General features: G+C 38.0%; 1 protein-coding gene across 2 annotated transcripts in view; it reads right to left on the minus strand.

Moving 5' to 3' along the window:
* Positions 1-1337: 1337 nt before the first annotated feature.
* The window catches only part of AKT3 (AKT serine/threonine kinase 3), a 265481-nt gene continuing 241748 nt past the window's right edge, over positions 1338-25070 (minus strand). The window contains exons 11-14 of one of the 2 annotated variants that reach the window (XM_045008483.1): positions 22604-22691; positions 14490-14549; positions 7113-7215; positions 1338-3559 (exon numbers count right to left, since the gene is read on the minus strand). In XM_045008483.1, the coding sequence (XP_044864418.1) occupies positions 3474-3559; positions 7113-7215; positions 14490-14549; positions 22604-22691 (337 nt within the window). In that variant the 3' untranslated portion in view covers positions 1338-3473. The remainder of the gene's footprint in view (positions 3560-7112; positions 7216-14489; positions 14550-22603; positions 22692-25070) is intronic. The other variant, XM_045008484.1, reaches the window with a different exon arrangement.

Consider the following 25070-nt stretch of genomic DNA (forward strand, 5'->3'; position numbering starts at 1 on the left):
TTTAAATAAATACTTTACATTTCATGCTTGCCTGTAATGCACTACCAGGAGCAAGATAAGGAAATTCTACTGTAGACAGTACAAACAGTAGCAGCAAAGTGTGTACATTGAGGTGTAACATATAGACCCTGCAGTTAGTAAGGAAGGACCTTACTTTTGTACTCTAGGAGAAGCACGTGGCCCCTGCAAGAACAGTCAGCTTTAAGAAGCCACAAATAAAGACGACATGACATGTCAAAAGAAAAATGTAAAACAATACTGGAATAAATGTTCCTTTAGCAACAGGAATGTATTGGATTAGTGTGGAAAGCAAAGCTGTGTGCAAAACTGCCAAAATCCAAACAGAAATGACATTTCCTCAAAGATGGCTGCAGTATAAGAGGGCATACTGTATGTCATGGAAGTCAGTACAAGCTGGAGTCAAAGTCTGAAATGTACTATGACTGGAAGGCTCAAGGTACCAGCTACCGACTGCTGTCCAAATCCAAACTACAGCTGAGGACAAGCAGAAGAGAGAGATGCTTCAGCCATCTCTCTCAGCACAGCTTTGAGATTTCTCTTTTGTCTGTTTCGAACACTGGTAGCAGAAGTCAGGAATTCCCAAACTCCAGGCAGCATTCAGTTAGTATTAACGGTGTCTGTAATAAACTTGATAAACAGTAATTGTTGAGACAGGTTATGCAATTCAGAGTGAAGTCTTAAAATTGTCAAATAATTCACTAATTGATATTTACTGCAAACTAAATTCCAACTACATAAGCAATAATGATCTAGCCACAGGGCCTGCCCTACACATGAGGAAACAGCCCGAAGCATAACCCTGGCTTCTCATTAACTTCAAGAAATGCACAAGGTATTTATTGCTAACACAAACTGAAAATTAGAAGGGAGGCATATATTGGAGATATTTAAGCAACACAGTTTGTTTGCATCTATGAGGCATTTCTAGAGAACTATTCAATGTTCTATTTACTAATTAGTTCATTTAAATCATCACTATTTCAGTGTCAAAATTTTTAGAAAAAGGTGCAGAATGTGATGATGTATTAATTGTGCACCTTTCCCTCTGAAGTGCCATTCTCTAAAGATGAGTAGTGTTACAAGGTGATAGGATGAGATCATATGTGGTTAGTGCAGGGGTCGGCAACCTTTCAGCAGTACTATGCCGAGTCTTCATTTATTCACTCTGATTTAAGGTTTTGCATGCCGGTAATACATTTTTAATGTTTTTAGAAGGGCTCTTTCTAGAAGTCTGTAATATATAACTAAACTATTGTTGTATGTAAAGTAAATAAGGTTTTTAAAATGTTTAAGAAGCTTCATTTAAAATTAAATTAAAATGCTGAGCTCCCCAGACCGGTGGCCAGGACCCAGGCAGTGAGAGTGCCACTGAAAATCAGCTCGTGTGCCGCCTTTGGCACTTGTGCCATAGGTTGCCTACCCCTGGGTTAGTGCATACACAAAAAGATACACCTCTTATCTGTTGATTATTAAAGGTAAAACTTTGCTTAGGTAGAAACATGAAAAATTATCTGAATGAGTCTGTCTTAGCTGCCTTGCTAAAATGCCCATCTACCCCTTGACCACCTCAGCACATCCACTGCCAGCAGTGATCTTCATGCTAAGATATCTAAACTTTAAACAGCAAGAGGATAAGGCATCTGCATATGAACATTTCTTCTTTCAAAAGTCGTTTACCAAGTGATACAATTCTATCAATAATACTTTGTGATATCACATTCTACATGGGAGCTAACAAGGTACTTCAATAATAATCCCAGGGTTTTCTGATGTCATTAGCAAGGGCACATACTCACCCTTACTGCACTTCCTGGCAACTTTGGAATATCCCAACTCCTAGCACCAAAAGGTTTATTATTAAAATGATCCTTTATGAAGACCGAAGCTAAGGTTTGTACACATCCTGCTAAATACAGATCTTCAGAAATGAAAAGTCATTTTCCTTTCAGTGTGGTGTTTACCATGATGGTTTAAATTCAGTCAGTCAGTTATCATACTCATACTGCACATGCTGGGTTTCATTACCTACTTGGTTCAGGGCAAATGTTCCCATCAATCTACTGTTTACAGAATTATAATAAAGTGCTTTTCTTGCAATCATTGTGGTCTCAATTGTTTGTATTTTCTCCATATAAAACCAAAAATTTCTGTTGTGCTGCCAGGATTTTATATTACTTTAGTGGAGCACAGACATAGCATTTTTGACCTCTTGGCACATAGAGTTGGAATGTCCTCATCTACAGCACCGAAGAATTATATGACAGTATTTCATCCACAAAAGCCCAATTCTAAGTAATATGTACAATTTCAGAGCCTTGTTAAAATTTCCACATGGGAGAAAAAGTGCGTTATTCTCTTCAGCTTGTACAGTCCTTCCATATATTACAAAATAAACTGCTATAAGCCTGTTCTAAGATGTAGCAGCATTTGCAAATATGACACATACAATCCTTATCACTAAAAATAAATACTACCGCGGTATAACAAAAAATATATATATTCAGAGTTAAACACCTGGAGAAAAGCTAATTCACAAACTCAAAATAAAAACAAATATGGCAAACACCTGTTTACCTTGGTGCACAAATTTTGGTGAAAAGCAATACCATTATGCCTGTCTACATTCTTCAGCCATCTGAGGTGATGTATATCAAGAAAGACAGAGAAAAGCATGAGAAAGATGTTATCTGGTGCAAATTATAAGACCTTTAAACAACTTCAAATGCTGCTTTTATGCCTTCGTTTCTTGCATGTAGAATGTTCAATTCTCCATGATTGCACATGAATCTGGAAGTCTAAGTGGCAGGCTGGGTGAGCCCAGCCCTTCTGCTTCTTCTGTAGCATCCAACAGTAATTAAAAAATAATATATATATATATTTATATATATGAACAGTTACAAGTTCTTCTCTCAAATGTTTCCCAAACGCATTCCAGCCAGATGTTAATGACATAGACCTGCTTCAAGTAATGATATGCCTAACAAAAACCTTGCATATTTACATCACCACCCCCTATCTTTCTTTGTTCTGACCAGCACAAACAGCTGCAAGAAAACATTATAAACTCGTCTTTTTAGACTAATTACAATTCTGATTTGTCTTCTAGAAGAAATGAGAAAATGCATTAGGAACCAACATGTTTCTTTTAGCCCCCACTGTATACAATGGAGGATGTAAGTCGTCTGACTTCAAAAGATTTCAAAATTACTTCTTGACGTTGCTATTATACTGAGACAGTGGGAGCAGCAATGGGAGGAGACCTCAAACTGATACAAAATTTCATGCAAAAAACAAAAAGGCCTGTTGGAGAGGGAGGGAACTTTTCAATTTTGAATGACCTCTGAAAGTGCCCTGCAATCTTCATGGCTAGTACTGGTGGTGATGTTCAGGAATCGTTTTCAGTGATAAACCTAAGATGACAGTGGAGCAGAACAAAAAAAAAATAAAAAAAATTATTCTCGTCCACTTGCAGAGTAGGAAAACTGGGGGAAATGTGGTCGCCTCTCATTGTCCATGCAGTCCATACCATCTTCATCATCTGTGGGAGGGGAAAAGCATCATGTTTTAATTTATTCACCACAAAATTATTTTATTTTCTAAGTGTCTGTTAAATAACGTTATTTCAATGACTGTTGTATAAAATGGGTCTAATTTAAGTAATAACAGATAAAAATTATGCAGTTTACATAGGCTTGTGCACACACAGTAGAAATGGCAGTGGTTTTGAGGGGGACTTTTCTTATGTAAGTATATATTTATAGTTTATTTCTTTTATATATGTATGTATTACTTCAGAATAGCACCTGATAATTCCAAGCACCTTTGCAACTGTCTACAACAGCCAACATGTGCCAGTTACAGACCGGTCAATATGGGCGATGGAAAGATGGGGAAGAAAACTCTCTGCTGTCTTAAGGAGAAAACTGCTCTATTGGCTTAGGGAGCAAACTATTTCTCAAATTGATTGGGGAACTATATTTTTACAGTGATCAAATTTAAAGTTTCTTCTATTTTGAAAGATTTGCTATAGTTAAAAAGGAGACTGCTGTGAGAGCATGTAATAATCTCAAAATGGAAAAAATATTTAAAAAAGAGTGACCACTTCATGTAAGTTTCACATAGTATTTTTTTTTTTAATTGGAAAATAGTTACATTTAGCTTTACAACATTTCCTGGAATGCACACTAAATTCTTAGGTTTTTTTATGTATATAATTTATCTTCAGAGACTCCAATTTAAATTGTTCTCCTCAATTGACATACTTATGTCTTCATATATTTCAGGCAAAGAATCTATAATTAATGCAACTTTGAGTAATCAAGTACTCAGAAGTGAATAAATGTGGAGGTAATAATGAATACTTAATTCTGCCCCATTGTGCTTATGCTTTCAAATATACTCTCCTTTTATATTTAAGTTTAAACTAGCACACTATATACTTTTTTTATATCACCATACTTAACTTAAGTTATAGGATGTATTTAAAATAATAAATCTGATTTTTATTTTAATAGCCTCGCTAATTTCCCTGAGCATTTCACAGTCACAGTCACAATCACCATCCTGGTCAGGTGGTTGATAGTATATCCTTACTGCTATATTCTTATGATTAGAGCATGGAATTACTATCCATAGATATTCTGTAGTACCTTTTGGTTCACTTAAAATTTTTACTTCATTTGATTCTACACTTTCCTTCACATATAGTGCTACTCCCATCAGCATGGTCTATTCTGTCTTTCCAATATATTTTGTACCCTGGTATTACTGTGTCATAAAATCATAGACTATCAGGGTTGGAAGGGACCTCAGGAGGTCATCTAGTCCAATCCTCAGATGGATTTTTACCCCAGTTCCCTAAATGGCCCCCTCAAGGATTGAACTCACAACCCTGGGTTTAGCAGGCCAATGCTCAAACCACTGAGCTATCCCTCTTCGCCCATCCTAGTGATTATCCTCATTCCACCAAGTTTCTGTGATGCCTATTATATCAATATCCTCATTTAAAACGAAGCACACTAGTTCACCCATCTTGTTATTTAGACTTCTAGCATTGGTATATAAACACTTTCAAAACTCCAAATAAGGACCATCTTAGAATCATAGAAAATTAGGATTGGAAGAGACCTCAGGAGGTCATCTAGTCCAACCCCCTGCTCAAAGCAGGACCAACTAAATCATCCCAGCCAGGGCTTTGTCAAGCCAGGCCTTAAAAACCTCTAAGGATGGAGATTCCACCACCTCCCTAGGTAACCCATTCCAGTGCTTCACCACCATCGTAGTGAAATAGTGTTTCCTAATATCCAACCTAAACCTCCCCCACTGAAATTTGAGACCATTGTTCCTTGTTCTTCTCATGGCCCAGATGTAATGTAGGAATGCTTACATCATACCCTCCAGCTCTGTTGACAATATAGCAGAGAAAAGGAAGTGAGACCATACAAAAGGGTGGTTGGTTCAGACACTTGAGTTACATGCTGAACCTGAGCTGCTTTTTGGGCCAGTAGGGCTACCGCAATTCAGCAAAAATGCTAGCAGTCTCTAGACTCCTCTAACATCGTGCAGGAGAACTGGCAAAGTACCAGTAAGCTTTTAGTCACCTAACCACACTCCTGACCTGTGCTCTGTGCAGCTGAATTTCAATTTTTTAAAAAAATTTAAAAAATTCAATTGATTTCATCTGAGTGAAAGCTAAAGCAGTTTAAAATGCAGGGCTCTCTCAAACTATGTACAGTCTTCAAACTGGGATAATCTTAAACTTGGAACTGTCTCAAACTCTAGGCCATTTAACTTAAAACATTCATGAAATTGATGATCAGCCCAGAATTAAATTCAAAGCTGAAGCACTTCATAATGCCCAAACTTTCTTTACCACACCTGCTTTACCCTGACAAAATATAGTCCATTTCTCCTGAAGTGTAAAGTTCATAGCTTCAAAATACTCAGCCCATTTTCTCTAAACTGAACTAAATTTAAAATATTATCAGTTTTTTAAAGTTATGCATATACAAAAATTCTCATTCAAATACATGGAGAAGATGGGGGGTTATTTTATTTTAAAAAAATATGCAGAACTCAAACAGCTTCTAAAAACCCCCACTTCTAGACTGGCACACCACGCCCAGAAAATCTGAGTCAAAAAGGAATGTGTTTGAGAAAGTTATAAGCCACCAAAACAGGGGGGCAAACTAAAGGAACTCAGCCTTAAGTATAGTGTGTGCTGCCTTCATATGCTATAATTATATACATACTTTTTTGTTACGCAAAAGGTAATAAAAACCAATACCTTTTTAGACAGGAAATCTATCTAAAATATTGACCACTGGGGTTTGGAATATTGTTTCCCATGTGATAACTTTTTATTATTATTATTATTAAATACAAGTTAGAATGATCAGATATAGATTTATAGATGTGTAGATAAACAGGATAAATGCAATGTGTATGAAGAGTGAAACTCGCCCAAGTGCAGGCGGCCTGCACAAGGTGCAATGCACCACTTAAATTAAATTAATAATGGCATTAAGGGTTCTTGTGCATGGAGCCTGGCATGAGGCCTCTGCACTGGAGTGAATTTAATCTAAAACAAATAAATCAGGCTGTCTAGATAGGAGATATCTGTTCTCTGTGGCAACATGTGCTCTTTTCTGGCCTTGCTTCAGAAAGGTATTTAAGTATGTGCCTACCATCTTTAAACATGTGAATTGTTTCATTGGAGTCAATGGGAGTATACATATATATGCTTGAAATCTAGCATGTGCTTAAGTACTTTGATGATTTGGGGCCTTTATTAGCAAACAAACGATGCTTAGAAATTGGCATTTGCTTCATTAAATAATCTATGGAATTGTGAGGTTGTTCAGAAATCTCATGGGCTAAAAATATGTAACCTTACTACGCTTACTGTAAGGAGTCTTGTGCCATACAGAACTACTCTTAGATGGTTCCACATTAAGTTCCACTAAAAGGGGTGAGAACACTTTCCCCATTAGAACGAGTAACCTATTTCATATCAGTTTTTGTAGTATATGTACATATTGATAATCTATCTTCTCAACTGTAGTTATACAGTGCTTTTCAGGCTTACTTACATTTTTCAGGTGGAGTAATTGTAATTGTCTGAGCTGTAAATTCTTCATCAAAATATCTGGTGTCTGTCTCAGATGTCACTTGAGGTTTAAAAGGAGGTACAAGCTGACGGGAACAAATAAACAAGAGGAGTCATGTTAATATACCTGAATTCAACCAAATTATTGTCAGGAGTAGACATTCCTGCCTTGAGTCCAGCCTTGAGTGCAGGGGACTGGACTATATGACCTGTTGAGGTCTCTTCCAGTCCTACATTTCTCTGATTCTATAAAGATCTCATGTAGCTCAGTGGTTAGACCAAAAGGAGGATCATGGATTGAATGACAGTTGAGTTCCTAACAGCTAGTATGACAGGCATGTCATTAGACTTGTGTGTGTCAGAGATGATAGTTTAGAAACTAGGTAAGATCAAGAGCACAAAACCAAAATGACTTTTCTTAGATAAATTGCACTTTAGAAAGATAATTAACTAGAAACTCTGAATGGGATGTTTAGGGCAGATAAAAATTAATGATATATATTTTTTAATTTAAGGTTGACTTTTTAAATTTAAATAGGTTGTTATAATTTAAAAATAAAACAGTATGTTAAGGTCTAAACTTACTATTATATATTAAAATCACTTAAATTAATTTTATAAAAAATTAAGCAGCACATTTGTTGCCAAGTTTTAAAGAAAGTAAAACCACTGAACTGATGGAAGTTACTACTAAGCACTAGAATTTGCTGAAGTGCCAAACCAGCTTTTGACAGTAGTATCCTCTTTTGCAGATGTAAAGAGAATATTTTCTTCATTTTAGTTTATTTACCGCGTTCAGTCCAACACTAATTCATTCAAAGTTTAGAAACTGACAGGGAACTAAAAAGGCAGGAAAGCTTGTTTTCCTTTCCTAATCTATGAATAAAAACTAGGTGTGAGAACAAGATCTACTAGTTCTAAAATCTTAAAAGACATGGCAAACAAAAAAACTGGCAGGACAGTTCACTAACTACAGCTAATACTTCCTTTGTTTAATTAATCCTTTAGTTTTAAATGCAAAGCATGTTTTGTTAACTTATCCATCTAGCACTAAAAGGTAGTTTTATGTAACTGATAAAAATTGTCTTAGGCATTTTAATTACCATCCAAACAGAGCTTGACACAAATCACAAGTAAAACATTAATCATCTAGTAAATAAGAAATGCATTATTCAGCATTTTCTAAAGTACGTACAAACATTAAGAATCTGAATAAGTATAAATTAAACTATATAACTGCTTAAATAAATGTGTAAAGATATAGTATATCCTCCTAATTACCAAAAAAAGACATTCCAAACTTAGTGTAAAGATTAGATTTAGTTGCAAATGAACATGTTTTAATGATTCCCAACCAATGAGAATCAACCTTTTTCTATAGGAACATAACTAAAAAGCACAAATGCAAAACAAGATTAAAATCAGTGATTAAAATCAAGCTTTCCTGGTTGCTGATTTCAATCATTTTGATTTAAATTAATCCACCCGGATGAGATTCTCATTCACTGAAAAACCAACATTAGAGCACTCATCTTACAAAGGTTTACACGTGTGCTTACCTTATACTCTGAGTAGTTGCAATCAAGTCAATAGGACAACTCAAAGTATGTAAAGGTAAGCTTGTGTGCAAGTCTTTGCAGGACAGGGCTAGTGTTTGTCATGAACTGTTTCTAAAAAATAATATGAACATGTACATTTTAAATGTCAAAAAGGTCAATTCATGTTTAGGTCAGCTTCGTGAACACAACATTTCTGGACTTTTTTCCCCACCATTTTCACAGTATTTTTTTAAGTGCAAAGATGAACTGTCATGGTTAAAAAAAACTGCTCCAGTTCACTGGTTTGTTAGTGCATGTGGACTACACACTGCCATGAAATTGGCCTGATCAATGGATGACAGAAGACATCAGAGGTCCATCAGGAATTTCAACAGAAGATAGGTCAGGGCAACACAAATGTGTAAGCTTCAGGAAGATCATCACCTTGGGGTGAAAAATGCAAGAGTAGGATTTTCACATAGGGTGCAAAGTTTTCACTATATCTTTAAGCAAAACTTGGAGACGCAAAATTGTAAACACACTCCCAGCTCTAAACTTGACTAAATGCTGAATAGCAGCAAAAATAGCAAATTTGTGTGAGAATTTCACAACACTGCTTGCCTTCAGTCAAGAAGATAATCCATTTCTAAGTGTTCATGATGCTTGCACATGTTTGGTCTATCACATATTAGAAAGTTGACCATGATAATAACCTTAGTCCCTTCAAATGAATTTAAGAGTCTTCTTAAAATCAATCTCCATTTCCATCCCACCCTTTACTACTAATATGCACACTCCTTACTAGATGATGCTGATATCAGATCCATTTAATTTTTTGAGCCTATTCTAATCCAATTTCATCCACCCAATAAGTGCTTCAGAACAACATGTATATTGTACTTGCCTTCCACATTACATGCATCAAGTCCCTTAACATGGCCTGTGCCAGACAATATTAAACTTTGGGTAACCTAGTTCCCAGTTTTGAACATACATTTTTGCTGTAGCTGCACAATGCTTAATAAGATGATTTTACAATCAAACAACTAAGTGAATGTCACTAGAGTGACTGGAATCTCTTTAAAAACTTCAGAAGCTGCTCATTGCTTACATGACAGTGTTATGGTTTAAAGCAAAGGATTTTTGCACCTCTCTCAAGTGGTTAAAGATAATCCGAAATGCATTTCTTTTCTCTTTTTAAAGAGAGACAAAAAACTGACTTCCCCAATCTTTAGCAGATTAGATAAACAAGTCTAGGCATAAATTGGTTCTAAGATGTATTTTTAAATAAATCTATTTGTTTTAAATGGGTTCTTCCTCCATTTATCTGCAAAGTCTTGCATTCAGGTTCCAAGGTTTCAGAGTTTTCACTGCTACTATGGAAGGCAACTACCACAACATAAAGGCAGCAGCTCCCTATCCTGCTTTTGATATTAGTCTTACAAGCCACTTTTGAAGGAGAAACAGAGTCAACATTTACAAATAGATGCATTTTTAATTTGGAGTCTCAACCTATATTGTGTTAATGATCTGGGACCTGTATGCCATCTTTTAAATTTATTCAATTTCTAAAAGGCACCTCTGTTCAACTTAAAATATACCAAGTTCCACATAATGTTATTTAATGTATTCAGAGACATAGAATAGTATCTGCATATTCTCAACTCAAACTCAAATCTGAAGTTAGCAGTTTCAGTGTCTTTCTTATATCAGAGGCCAAATCCTGGTCCCACTGAAGCCAATCGATTTACACTCTGAGGCCAGGATTTAGCTCTCTATCTCACCTTGACTTTGAAACATTATCACCAAAGAATTCACTTGTCAATTTACTCTACAACACACAGAACAAAACTACAATGTAACACTATAGCAAAAATATTGGCAAACTATTCTACACAGATCTCTAAGCAGTACAGATGTTGGAGGAAAAACTAAGCCTTCACACCTTAATCAATGGAGACTGTATAATCCTATCATATCTATACTGTGTAACCAGAATGATAATGTAACTATGTTCTAAGTAACTAGCCGTGTTGGGAACGTTTTTTGAACAGCATGCTGTCCCGATTAGACCTCTAACTGCCAACGCTTCACCTTTAGTTCTAAACACCTCTATACTCTTTTCTAGAAAGGAGGGAATTATTCAGACTGTGGTAAAATCCATGAATAGTGCATTGAAAAAAAACCCCACAAAACCAACCACACACACAAGTGAATTCCAACTGTTTTCATATCCAACTCTTGAAAATTCTATGCAGATGTTTTCATTCACCCAAGAATGTTTTAACTGACTGCTGTTAACCTGAAAGTTGTGCTAGTAAGAGGAAAATATCTTTAATACACTGTATAAACACCACAAAGACACAAAAGGATAACAGAATGCCACACAAACATTTTTAGTAATTGGAACAGATTCTGCTGTAAGTTATATCTGTGTAATTCCATTAATCCTTTGACACAAATTTCTAATTGGATGGTCTGTTTCTTTAAGCATGTTTTCCTGCTCTTGGTTACATACCTATATCTATAATTTGACCAAAATTTTCACCCAAAATCTATGGGTGGCATTGACGAAGGTGCTTAGGAGTTGTAGCGCTGAGCATCACAGTGTCTAACTTTTACACGCCTAGAAAATCCAGGAACCATTCTGGGATCCACAAAGCCAAGTCAAACACCTCGGCTCCCTGCACAATGAATGGGGAAAGAGAGGTGCCAAAAAAACATGATTCACGAAAGCCAGCACACTAGGCAGGGAGCTGCCTAAAATAGCCAGTGGGAGTTTCCAACCAGAGGGGTGTATGCTAAGCCCTACCCCATCTCTCAGAGATAGGCGCCAATGTCCAGGCTGCAGAGTGGCATTTATCTCCAAAAAATGGGTACCTGCCTCCTGTAGTTAGAGGGAGTAGACACGGAAAGTGTTTCTTGTGGGAATGAGTTAAGCACCTAACTCACAAGGTGATGGCAGTGCCCATCCTATAACTTTTAGCCCAGTGGTTGGAACACTCACCTTGGAGGTTGAAGACCCAGATTCAATTCCCTCCTTTCTGCCAAAGAGGAAGAAACAATTTTTACAGAGGTCTCCCACCTCTCAGGAGGGTGCCCTAACCACTGGGCTGTCCCACTCTCTCTCTGGTCCAATGACTGTCTCACGGGGCCAGAGAGAGAGTAGGAATGACTCTGTAGTCCAGTGGTTAAGGCCTGACTCCATGTCCAGTCCCCCTGTTCCAATCACTCTTTCATTATTTATCCACATTGGAACAGCTTCAAAAGGAGAGAGGCTGAGGGAGCCCCACCTCAGAATATCCCGTAGCTCAGTGGTTAGAGCACCCTCCTAAGAGGCAAGGGACCCCTGTTCAAATTCTTTGTCCCCCTCTGGCAAAGAAGGGGGAATTGAACCTGGGTCTCCCACATCCCAGGTGAGTGCTCTAATCAGTGGGCTAAAAGTTATAAGGTGGGTACCACTACAAGTGGAACCTGAACTAATAGGTGTCCTTTGAGCATATGTACTGAACCAGACCCCTAAGAGGCTGCAGGCAGTTGCACACCTATCTTCTTTCTCCTGGTTTGTGAATTTCTCTGGGGCTTAGACAGGAGACAGGCATTCAGATGCCTAGAGTGAGGTAGCAGCACACATGCCCAGGAGCAGAAACAAAGATGCCTACAGTCTATGGCAAGTGTTTTGTGGATTGCAATGAAGCCAAACTGGGATTTAGGTGCCTATTGCAATGAAGCCAAACTGGGATTTAGGTGCCTATGTCTGGGGTTTAGGCACTGAAATACTTTAGTGGATCCCACCCTATGTGACTAAAACATTCTTTCACCTACATATACTACTTAAAGGTGCTATGAAAATTATAATTTTACAAAAACGTGATTTTCATTTAACTTTATTTGATTGGAAAATATTATACCACAACAAAGGATTTTTAAATTAATATACTTAGTCATCTTATTATTACCTATTTAAAAGATAAATACAGATCTAAACTTGGAGTCAGAAAGAGAATTTATCCCTCAAATATAAACTAATCTACATACAACTTAAAAGGAAGTTGTTCATTTTTTTAAACCACAATATGCACATCCCTTTATTTACAAAAACACACACACATTTCCCAGCATTCTCCCCACCACCCCCCATTTAATTCTGCAACACAGCCAGTCTCAGACAGGAGGACAAACTAATAAGGACTTGCTGATACAAAAGTTCCCAAGCAATGTGCCCACCTATAAAATGGTCATAAGATTCCAGAACAAGTTGTACCTGTAAAACATTCCAGTTTTTTGGTCTTCTCAGGTTAAACTTTTCAACAATGCAGAGAGCAGGCCACCCATCATGGTTTGAAATCAAATGATCTGTTCCACCCGCAATTCAACAGCCATCACTATATTATCATTTTCCAAGAATCTGTTATGTTTTTCCACAAATTATATAAGCAACTTAGGTAGTACTAAATATACAGCAGACTGCACCCTATTTAGCAATCCCAGTACATATCTACAGTAGAACAGAGTGCTCAACTCATGGGAAAAAATCATTCAAGATATGACCTTTATGAGGGGAATGTTATCCTGACCTCAGCTGGGGGTGGCAGAGATGACAACATAGGAACATTTCTTATCGCTAAATACTGTGGCCCTATAGTAATTGTTAGTGAGCAACAAAATAACAAAGAGGCAGGAAATGATCACAGAAAGTAATAAAAATAAAGAGCAAAACACAACCCTTTAGTATATCAACCTACAGGTCCTTCTATAAAATTTGACTACAGCAGCAAGTGATGTGGGTCTGAACCAAAGCCCACTGAAGTCAGTAGCTCAAATGAAATATTCTCATTGACTTCAATGGGATCTGAATCAGGCCCTATGCAGACTTCATCTGTCTAAATGAGTGATGGTTCTTAGAATACTTTGAAAAATTGCTTGTTGGTTACAAAAGCAGAGTGTTGCATGAATCTTACGGCGCAGAAAGGTAAGAACAATAATCAGATGTCTTAAATACTGTTAAATATCAATTTTAGAGATGTTTCACAATAGAAAGGGAGTGGTGTCATCTAATCCCATCTGAAGAAAAAAAAACACTATTTTACATTAAGTAGTTAGGTGTGTCTCAGTAACATCCAGTGACTCAGTCTATGAAACTAAAAATTATGTCAATATTCCAGACAGTTGGGAAAATAAAACAAGAAAAACACACAAAACTCCAGGCTGTAACTGGAAGGGAAAAACTTGATATAAAATACTTTGTTGATGTTTTGGGATTAATTCTGATTACACAACCTTACATATTGCCTTTCACGATCAAGATATTCCACAGCAATTTACAGTGCAATAGGAGATGCTCGTAATGCAGAGACTGTGTAGAAAAATATGGCAGCCCCATCACCTTATGTGTGTGTATATAATATCTATATATTCACATACATCAATACAAAAAAAGCTACGAAAAAGAGAAAATGGGACCTAAGATTGAGATATACAAATACATGTGACACACAGTGCACAGGAGTGTCTCTCCATTCCTTTCATATTTTTTCCATTAGCAGTATCATTTATGTAATCATGACTACAAGTATAAATGCATTTATGCTTCAGTCATGATTGTATAAAATTATGCACCAGTCCTTTTGATCTATTCAGCCTATTCATGCACACACAACTGTGCCTCAATTATTTTTTCAAAACACCAAATCAACCTCCTGATCTGCAATCCCATGCACACTTCATAAAAATCTTCCCTGGACCATTGTAAACAAAATGTTGTGGCTATTTTCAAATCATACCACCCAATTTTAGAGGAAGAACCTCTACAAAAAATTTACCGGCTTCTGTAGAATTCTTGTCAAGAAATGAGGAACCGGCACATGGAGCTTCGGCACCACCTCCAGAAGAAAATGAGAGAAATGTAGTAAGAAATCCTTTCCTAACACCTTTCCCATAACGCGGAAGCATAAAAAGTGGTATAAATCATTTACATAAATCAAGACACAGAGGGATATTGTATTATGACTGCAAATTTATGGGATTAGAGGCATATGCTTGAAACCGACTTTGTAAGTGATGTCACCAGTGCTCAAGTTGGACCAGGTCACACCACAAAGTCTCCGTACTTTTTGAGGCTGCCATCTTGTTCTTTAGAATCTACACTTTCATTTAAAAACAAAAAAGTAAGTCTCCAGTGCTTACAGATGTTAAGAAATCCTTAAACATATGAACCAAGAATAACTGCTGCAGAGATGGCTATCTGAGTTTGTAGAAAGCCTGAAACAACAATTCCAGGAGATGTGAACTGCCCCATTCATCTCAAATGGGTTTTAGCTCAGAAGCTCAATCATGAGGACGTAAGTGTCCACACTGTTAACTATTACACTCCTGATTACAGCATTTAAGAAAGGACAATCATATTATGAAGATTTCCATAGTCTACAGTGAGTAACATTTCAATTTGGTGCCACAAATGGTGCTTGGGTGATCCCACCACATCTTGCTCCACCCTTCTGATCTGTGAAACCAAAAGTCTGGAGGGAAAGAGCTGAGCACAACAAGGGACCCAAGCCTACATCTGAACCAGCAGTTATGGTAGGAACTAAAGAGCCAGGTGGCCTTGTCCCATGGTTGCTGCTCCTCCCTCTGCTCCAGGCTCCCTCAGGCTCAGACAGAAAACACAGCACCAGTTACACTGAGATGACATGTTTCAGCCCTTTCTTCATAACCTAGGAAGACTGGAAATACTTTTTTTAAATTGAAGTTTAGAGTGTGACTTCACCACGTGCCTCTGGCAGCCAATGTCCAAGGCATGTGTCTATTGTGCCTATGCCTTAACGCAATCCCAGATCATGTGTTCCTTTATCCCACATAGAGGGAATCGCACCTGGAGAGCCCAAGAGAACCTGCAAGATCAAATTCTGAACATCTGCACAATCCCTTGTGAATGACATCTCCTTTTGGCATCCAAAGTAGGTGAAACTTTGGACAGTACCACCCCTTTTTTCCCCTCTCAGCTCAAGATCTGGATGCTACCCATCATTCATGAACAATAAGGGCAAATACAGTATCTCACTGTGTGCAATTATATAAAGAGATTTTATACCAGTCCAAGGCTTTTCATGCTTTCTAGATAATGTATCTCCACTGTACAAGTAGTTCAACATAGTAGAAAATATTCCATATAATCCAAAAGTTAATCAATCAAATGATAATCATTATGTCTTGGAAACTCCTGACCACCATTTTAGTTACTTACAAATGGCTGAACATATTACGGAGTAGATATACTGCACCAACGCTGAAACTACCAAACTAAAAAAATGAAGAAGCTGATTCTGACTTTGCCTCAAAGTTCACATAAAAAGGAATTTACCCTGAAACTGGCATGAACTGAACATCACATTAAGACCCTGATCATGTACTTATGTATGTGTTTATATCTAAGCATATCAGTAATTCCACTGAAATCAATAGGACTCTACAGATGCTTAAAGTTAAGCAAATACATACTGTTTGCAGGATCAGGGCCAAAACAATTTTCATTTCATACTGATGAAAAATATGGTAGCACAACACTAATGGTTAAATATGTCATTTAACTGCGTAATTCCCAGTGAAGGGTGAATAGCCACACCTCTTAATTCTTTAACACTTCTCCTCAATGTATTATCCAACCGAAATAAATTATGGCCAAAATGTCAAACCTGGATGACTGAAATTTGGCTCCTAAATCCATATTCAGGCACCTAAATAAAGTTTAGCCTGAATATCCATGTATTTAGATGCCTACATTTAGGATCTACATGCAGATTTAGGAGTCAAACTTCAATAAACAGAGGGCAGAGCCTCAGCTGGTATAAACTGTCTTACTTCCAATGGAGTGAAGACAATTTATACCAGCTCAATTTATACACCAAATTTGAAAATGCTGACCAATATTCATAACATACTGTTGGGGGTTAAATCATGGATACATGTCTCTACAGCTATATTGACAACTACAAATACACACAGAGATTTTTATTATCTCTATCATGGTTGTTCTGCAGACCTTCCATGAGCATCATATAAATATAATAAGAAACTGAACAATGAAAACCAATATCTGTGTTAATTCATTAGGGATGACCATTTATAACCTACTCATAATTACATTTTAGTATGACACTGTTTTTTCCCAATTCCTGACAACAAAATTACTGTACACTCGTTGCTCTTTACAGATATGAATTATAACATGGGAAGTATAATTTTCACTTTGACCACAGTGTGTATGTTTTAAAAGTATATAATATAACACATAACTTTAAAATATACACACCATTACAACTCACTAGAAATATCATCATATGTTGTACCTTAAAAGCTACCATCTAGTTTACTGTACACAGAGTCTTAATACAAGTCAAAGGATGTGTCAATTTTAAGGTTCTTTCTAGTTATAAAAATCAAGTCTTGGAATGTTATTGTAATTTACATTGTAATGCCCAGAAATCACATGTTGGGCCATCCTATCAAACTTTACTGGAGATCTATATCATTGATCCTATAAAATGGCTACTTTGCAGCATTCAACAGAATAAATCACATGCTGATAATAAATTTAGGTGTGATTTCAGGAGACTGATTTGTGAATTACTTAAAGCAGATGGAAAAAATCCTGAATCAATTGTGTAAAGAAAATGGGGAGAGCATGCCACTAGAAATACTAACATTCACTCTCTTTATATCATAAGTGTGCTCATCCATAACTTTTGAAAATACGTCTCACAACTCTCATATGTAGTCGCCATTTACAAAACAGTTTGGACTAACTGATCAATGAAGATTCCAAACAATTTAGGTATGTAATGTTCTCACACAAATTGGAACTCATTAGCCAAATCATTGTACATAGCAATACACCAATACATTTTAAAAGGGACACTGTCAAAGTTGGTAGTTCCAAAATCTGACCTACCTTTTTGCTGTTTTTCCTTACATATGTCTGCAAAGACTGTGTAGTTCTCTTGTGTTCTTTCCAAAACAATTTTTCCAATGCTCCTTCAAAAAGTAAATAAATGCTAACAGCTCAATACCTATCTGAGCAAGCTTTCAATAACAAAACAGTGTATGAATGCAATGGAGGGAAAGTGTTTTGGTAAAGAACAAGATTTCACATTAAAGTTTCCAATAGATTATCATAGTGATATTTTAACATTTTGAAAAATATATGTCAGTGTGTCCTTTAAAATGTTTTGTTTTGTTTTTTTAAACAGCTGATATAATGGGCAAAAAGTGATTGGAACCTCCATAACTAATTAAAACCAACATCCATAAGAATCCAAAATGCTTTTTGTGGTTTCTTTATGTCATGTAAATTCAGTCAGCTGGCATTATTTTGCTAATAAGTAGGTTTTGTGCATATAATTTAAATACCATTGGAAATCCAATGAAAAGATCAGACTGGTTAACCATTTTCTGATCCTTTTACTACTTTGCACAGAAGCAACAAAAAAGAGAATTGAGAAGATCTATTTTGCAATGTTTATGATGATGTTGCAGGCAACTACACTGAAGTATGATTCCCAAACAGGAATTGCCTAAAGAGAGCTGTGGGAATTCTCCCACTTCAACCTCCCTTCCTTAAACCCTGATTCAGCAAAGCCTTTAAGTATGTATTAAGCAATGAGAGTTCAGCACATGCTTAAGTGCTCTCTTGAATCAGGGGCCCCAGAACAACATTTGACAATTTAAAAATTAAATTTTCTCTAGCCTGAATAAAAGTATATATACTCCAAAAAAAGTCTTAAAGGAGTTAGAGAAAATTCAACATTCAATTATACCTAAAAAGAAGACTAAGATAAGACTTTGTCAACCTATTCAGTTTCTCAGTCTCATACACAATAATTAAAAAAAAATGCAGTAATCAACTCTATCAGGATTGAGATGATCATAAAGTGCCTGGCAAGGTCATTCTCTTTCCTTTGCCTTCATGATTTTTTTCGGCCAAAAAATAGATACATCGGAACAAAATGTACAATTATTATTCAATTTTCATTTCAGAACAAGGACTTTCTCTGCTCTTGCCTACTTTATAGCACATTATTATTATTCAGTTAATGTCAACAAACTGATCCAATTAAACAGCGGTATCAGACAGCCACTCATTCATTTGCATCTGTTGGTCAGCCAGAGCTACTAACTGTTGTCATGAAACATTTATAAACTTTAGGTTTTAGGTTAAATAATCTTGTTTCTAGTAACAATAGATTGAAGTTGGGTGAACAACAAGAGATGCACATTTTTCTAATAAAAATGGCAAGTTAGCTGTACGAGAGTGTAGTGCACACATATACAAAAGCAGGTGCTTTTTTGTTTTCCACTAGCCCAAAAATGAGGAAGCGGTCATACATTTAGGATAAACCCTTCCAGTACAACCAGTAAGAGAGTGCTGCAGTAAAACAAACACATTTTATATGTTTAGGATTCTGTTTTTCCCCGGCATCATCGTGCCTAACACATCCATCACATGCAGGTATTGTAACTAAGGGGATCCTCTTAATTGTTCAGTTAAGCAATTTTCATTTCTCATATCAGCACGTCTAATTTCTCAATGCAGTCATGGAAATGGTAAACAGTGATTAGGATCACTCCTATTTTAAGACCCTACTGAGGGCCCAATCCAACTCCCAGGGGCAGCAGCCGCTAGCACCCACCACAATGGAAATATTGTGGGGTCTGAGCTACGTTTCCACCCTGGCCCCCGCGTTTCATTCTTAAGCAAGTTGTTTCATGCACTCAGGCAGGGCGGGAGTGAGTCTCAGAGGGGCTGGAGTGGCTGTAGCAGCATCCAAGATCAGGCCTGGGAGCCTCAGCTCCCCTCATTCCCCATGTAGAGCACCACCTCACACTCCCCTTACTACTCCTAACACCTCAATTCCCCCTGCAGGGCACCTACCCTGCTCCCCTTCCTAGGGTGACCAGATGTCCCGATTTTAATAGGGACAGTCCCGATTTTTGGGTCTTTTTCTTATATAGGCTCCTATTACCTCCCACCCCCATCCTGATTTTTCACATTTGCTGTCTTGTCACCCTACCCCTTCCTGGCCTTAACACACATGACTTCCCTCACTCTACAAGCAGGGCATCCACCCTGACTTACACAGACACCTGACTTCTTCCCACTCTCCCCATTTCCCATGCCTAGTTTGGTGCTTCATACATTTAGGTTTTACTATGCATCTCCACCCACCCAATCCCCATTCAAAGCAAGCTTCCACCACCTCTGAATCAAAACACTTGCAGTGATTTCAGTGGGTGCAGGATCAGATCCTGATTGAGAAGCACTGTTTCATTGACTTGCAAGGAACTGAAGCACATGCTTAAAGTTAAGTACATGCATAACTGCATGTCTGGATCAGGGCCAGAGTGCTCGGCGCCATGCAGAATCAAGTCCATTGTCCTTAAATCTGATTCTTCTTTTTTCTTGTTTAGTTGAGAAAGATGCTTGAAGTTAGTTTGGCAGCATTTTTCCCTTGTTTCCCACTCAGAGCGCCCTTGTATTTATGCCTTTATATATTTTGCAACCCAAATAGTTTTAACTTAAATGTTAAAAACACAATTCCCTTGAGGGTCCGCCCTATTACATTTTCTCTGGTATATTTTTAACTATACTCTTGCAGGGGCAACCAAAATTTCCCTTAGAAGTGAAGGAGATTTTGTTTTAAATACCTGAGCACATTACATCACTTGATAAATTTATTTGTTCTAATTATCATTCTAAAGGTTCTTGCAATATTATGGTTGACTGACAGTAACATCATGGTTAAGGTTCTGTCAGATAACATTTAGGTTTAGATATTCTTGTGGCAGCAAATAACTTGCAATCAGCTTTGCAGAAATATGCATTTGTAACATAAAAATGGTAAACAACAAACCAAAACTGCCAAGCCATCACAAAATAGGGGGGAAAGAGCTCTATATTATAGTAACCCATGAAAAGAGACATAGCGAGATACAGCACAATGTTAGTCTTAATATCACACAGGTTTCTTTATCAGGTTTTCTTGTTTGCCAAAGAAATACCACACCAATCACAAATTCGAGTTTTCAAATTCTCACATACCAACAAGTGAAAAATATGTCACAGCAGCACAATCGCCACCCTGCACTTGAGCAGTTTGTCTGAGTTGGCTGGCTGGCTGGGAGAAGAAGGCGGCAATGCTTTCTGGCTTGGGGGAGGAGGGAAAACGTAAATCTGCTGGAAAGAGCAGTCCGCGTGGTAAATGACTCACTACATAGGAATGTGGGGTTTAAAAGGTCAGTTGGGCCTGGCCCCTCCCTCTTTACTCAGAACACACCTCCTTGTGGCGGTTGTTCAGTGCAGGTACTCCATAAATTAAGGCTCAAAAGAACCAAAAAAAATGGCTTGGAAAAGGAATTGAGGAGAGGTGCTTGGTAACTGAGGAAGCCGGGGGCAGTTGGGAGCTCCTATGACTGGTACAGCAGGGAGCCAACTTCCCCATCCTTATAGTCCACCTTAACCCCTCCTATGAGGGGGCGTGGTCGGTAAGGTCCTGGCAACGGAATTGCTGGAGGGACCTGGATAAATAGGAAGGAGCTGTGGAAGCCCCCTATTCTCCCGGAATTGGCTGGAATTGGTAAGGTCCCGGCAGTAAATCTGCTGGAGAGACATAAATTTTGCACCTGCACTGTACACATTTTTATCTGCCAGGTTAGTCCCAGACATCTGTCAATAATAAAGCTGCGGCCTGATTAAACCCATATCTAATGTCTCCTGTCATTCTTTCGGCATAGCCGGACAAACATGTTCTGTCCCTGCATGTGTTTTTGATCCTTCATTTAAGCAAAAACAAATAGGAAAGACAAATGTAACTTATAAAAGATATGACTTATTTGACAGGTAGATCAGTTGGCAGGAATGCCAAATGATCCTGTTAGAATACCAGGGACCTATAACAATACATAAGTTACCCCAAATACTACAAAAATGTCTGAATCTACAGAGACAGTTTATAAAACAGCTTAAATCAAACTCAGTTTCACTTTTAGAGGGAAAATAAACTAACCATCTTCTTTCCAGAAATCACCTGAGAAATGTCCAGGATCACAGTAACAGGCATAGAATTATACACAGTGAGCCAAATTAACTCACTAGAGTAAACATGCGCAATGTCATTGACATTAATGGGGTTGTACCACTTACATCATGAGTCATTTTGGCTCAGTATTTTGATACCACACTAGTTTTGTTAGACTCTCTTTTACAACCCATCTCAAAGAAAGGCTTCTGCTGGGTACCAAGACATCAGAAAATGCCTACTTGCTATGTATCCTATTTGAGAAGGATTCAATATTTAAATGATGACAGTCTTTTTCAAATAAAAAACAAATAAATTTTTTTTAAAGTTTAATAATTAAAATGGTCCATTTTTGAATACAGTTTCTGCTAACAACATAATGTGGTCCTAAAAAAGGAAACAATGATACATAATATAACTACTGACGCCACATAAATATGTATAATTAAATAATACTTCTTTGCCGGTGTATGGAGTTGAAAGAAAATGAGAGTCAATTCAGAAACACAGTGTTCACACTTTCTCACACATCATCACTGACTTTTTTTTCCTCCACTACCTCTTCATTTTTTGGTTAAAGTTATAGGCCAAAAGGGGGAAGGGGGAGGGGAGACTTAAACATTTAAACAATTAAACGAAAATCTTAAGTGATTCTAGTTTCTTTTTGGCACACTTTGGTTTTAGAATATTTCCAAGTTATTAGTAGTATATTAAAACTATAAATAATTAAATTGGCTATTAGTATACTATAATATCAAAAAGTGGCAAAGTAATTTATGTATAATTTTAGAAACTAGAAGTTCAGTAATAGTTTCAATTGATTATCGCGCAGAAACCAGACTATTCCATGCCATATAAAGACCTACCTTTTTATCATATACATCTTGCCAGTTTACTCCAACAAAGAAACTGTGCCGCATAATTTCTTTTGCATCATCTGGGCCTCCACCAAGGCTAAGGAGAGAAAAAAAGATTACACATTATACAAATGTTGTTCTTAAAATGAGACTCATTTACCATAATTGTTGGGAGATTAGCAGTTTGGTCATGAATATTTAGATACAATTCTGTCCCTTTTATGTAGGAAATGCTACATTCAGGTGACCACGACAATGGAGGTGATGATAAAGGTATTTGAGACAGTGCTCCATTTGACAGATAGGCTATTTGGTTATTCCCACTGAACTGTTCATTACAGTATATGTCAAGCTTCATCCACAAATCACCAACTCTATAACTGAGCTTACTTTAATTTTAATGAAAGGCTAAGGAGTCTGACAGTACTGAAAAAAAATCACTATACAAATTTGCAGGGGAAATGCCAGGCACCAAAATGAATCAATAACAATTCATGCATTATTTATGTATTTTTATACAGTGCCCATTGCTGTAGCATCAGGATGTTGTAACAATTAACCATTTACCATAAAATAGTCAGAATATGAGATAATTAAGCACAATTAAGCATTGTAGCCTGCTGAGGAGGTTATTTAAAGGCTGCTCTTTATATCCACACTACTCATCGTGACCTGAAGCTTGCCAAACCCAGACTCTGGCAAACCATCAGGAGTGAGTTCCCCGAGTAGAGCCCTCGAATAAGAATACCTAGCCAGTGGTCTAAAACAATGAAGTTATGGGAGCCACCAACAAAAGCAAACCACCTGTTCTGAACTGAGGCAATGGGATTGTGAAGGGACATGCCCTCACTCTGGCTGAGAGGAGACTAAGGAGCTCTTCTGGGCCTATTCAACACCAATGAGGTGCATCTGCAAGGCTTGTCCTGCCCGGTCCGACTGGGGGGAGCTTAAAAGGGAAAACCTGCCACAGGAAGGGGCGGTGAACAGGAAGAGAGCTGCCCCACTTCAGAAAGCTGAGACAGGCCCCAAGAGGGAGATAGCGGGCCTCACTACTCCCAAACTTCATGACCCAGCCTCAAAGCAGTATGCCCCAAGAGGAGGGGCTGGTGGTAGACTCCATTTTAGAGTAAGCCTAAAGGGCTGATCCAGGAAAACTGCCTGATATCCAGGTCACCCTTGCCTCTCCATTTTCATACAGACTCCTCTCTCTCATAAGGGAAGTAAGAGGGGAGCGGACTTTTCTTTTGTTTGTTTGCTTGAAGAACCACTCCCACCCTACCCTTGAACGTCAACCGACAGGGGAGGAAGACATTATAAAGGACCGGAAGCGGGGTCTGGAGAGATCTTAAGAGAGCCCAAGCCCTGCCCCCCACAAATGGCGGAGAATGCAGGCATAACCACATCTGATGCAAGCGGTTAAAAAAAGAGGAAATTGAGCTCAGCTGGTCCATGCAAGATGGAACAAGAGCGGTGGTATAAGTAATTAGCAGAATGCAGCAGCAAGCTGCTCAGCAATAGCATTTCCCAACAGCAATTGCTGCAGCAGTGGATCACTCAGCAGCAAGTTCAGACCACACAACAACAAGAGCTGCTGAGGAAACTGATGGCCCAGAAGCAGGAGTTTCAAAAGAAGGTGATGCAGCAGACAGTGCCAGCCCTATGCCCCCAGGGAATTCCAGCAGGTCATGCGTCCACCAAGGGTGTTCCCTTGTCAGTATCAGTAAAGCTAACCAATATCAGGCCAGACGATAACCCTGAAGATTTCCTACTTACATTTGAGAGGGTGGCACTAGCAGCCTAGTGGCCCCTGATCAATGGGATTTGATCCTAGCCCCATACTTGACAGATCATTGGAAGTGGTCAGGCAGATCGAGCCAGTGAATTATGTGAAAAGATTACCAGGGAGGAGGAAAGAAACCAAGATCTATAATGTAAATCTTCTTAAACCCTGGACATTTTGGATGGCCCCCCTGATAACTTCCTCTCCGATGAAACCTGAATTATGGCCCTTAAGTACCCAGCAGCCAACAACTGCCAACAGTACTGGGTGGCGAGGGGCTCTCCCCTGCACAAAGGATGCTGCTCCTCCAATTTGATCAAGGCTTTCGCAATAATATTGTCCACCCACCCAGGGAGAACGCACTTGGTCCAACATCATCGAGAGACCACCCCATGCCAGTTGGTCAGGGAGAGCCCTAGACCATTGCCACAGAGAATGTGGGACACAGTCTGAGAGGAAGTGCGAGCAATGCTGGAGATGGGAGTAATTGTGGAATCCAAAACTGAATGGAGGAACCCCATGATTCTTGTTCCCAAACTAGATGGTTCAGTTCAGTTTTGCACTGACTTTAGAAAGGTTAATTCCATCTCAAAATTCTACACCAACCCAATGCCAAGGGTAGAGGAGTTACTACAGTAGATGAGATTGGCAAAACACTAAAGCACTATCAACTTAACAAAAGGGTATTGGCAGATC

This window comes from Mauremys mutica, chromosome 3 (genome assembly GCF_020497125.1).
Source record: "Mauremys mutica isolate MM-2020 ecotype Southern chromosome 3, ASM2049712v1, whole genome shotgun sequence".
Lineage (NCBI taxonomy): Eukaryota > Metazoa > Chordata > Testudines > Geoemydidae > Mauremys > Mauremys mutica.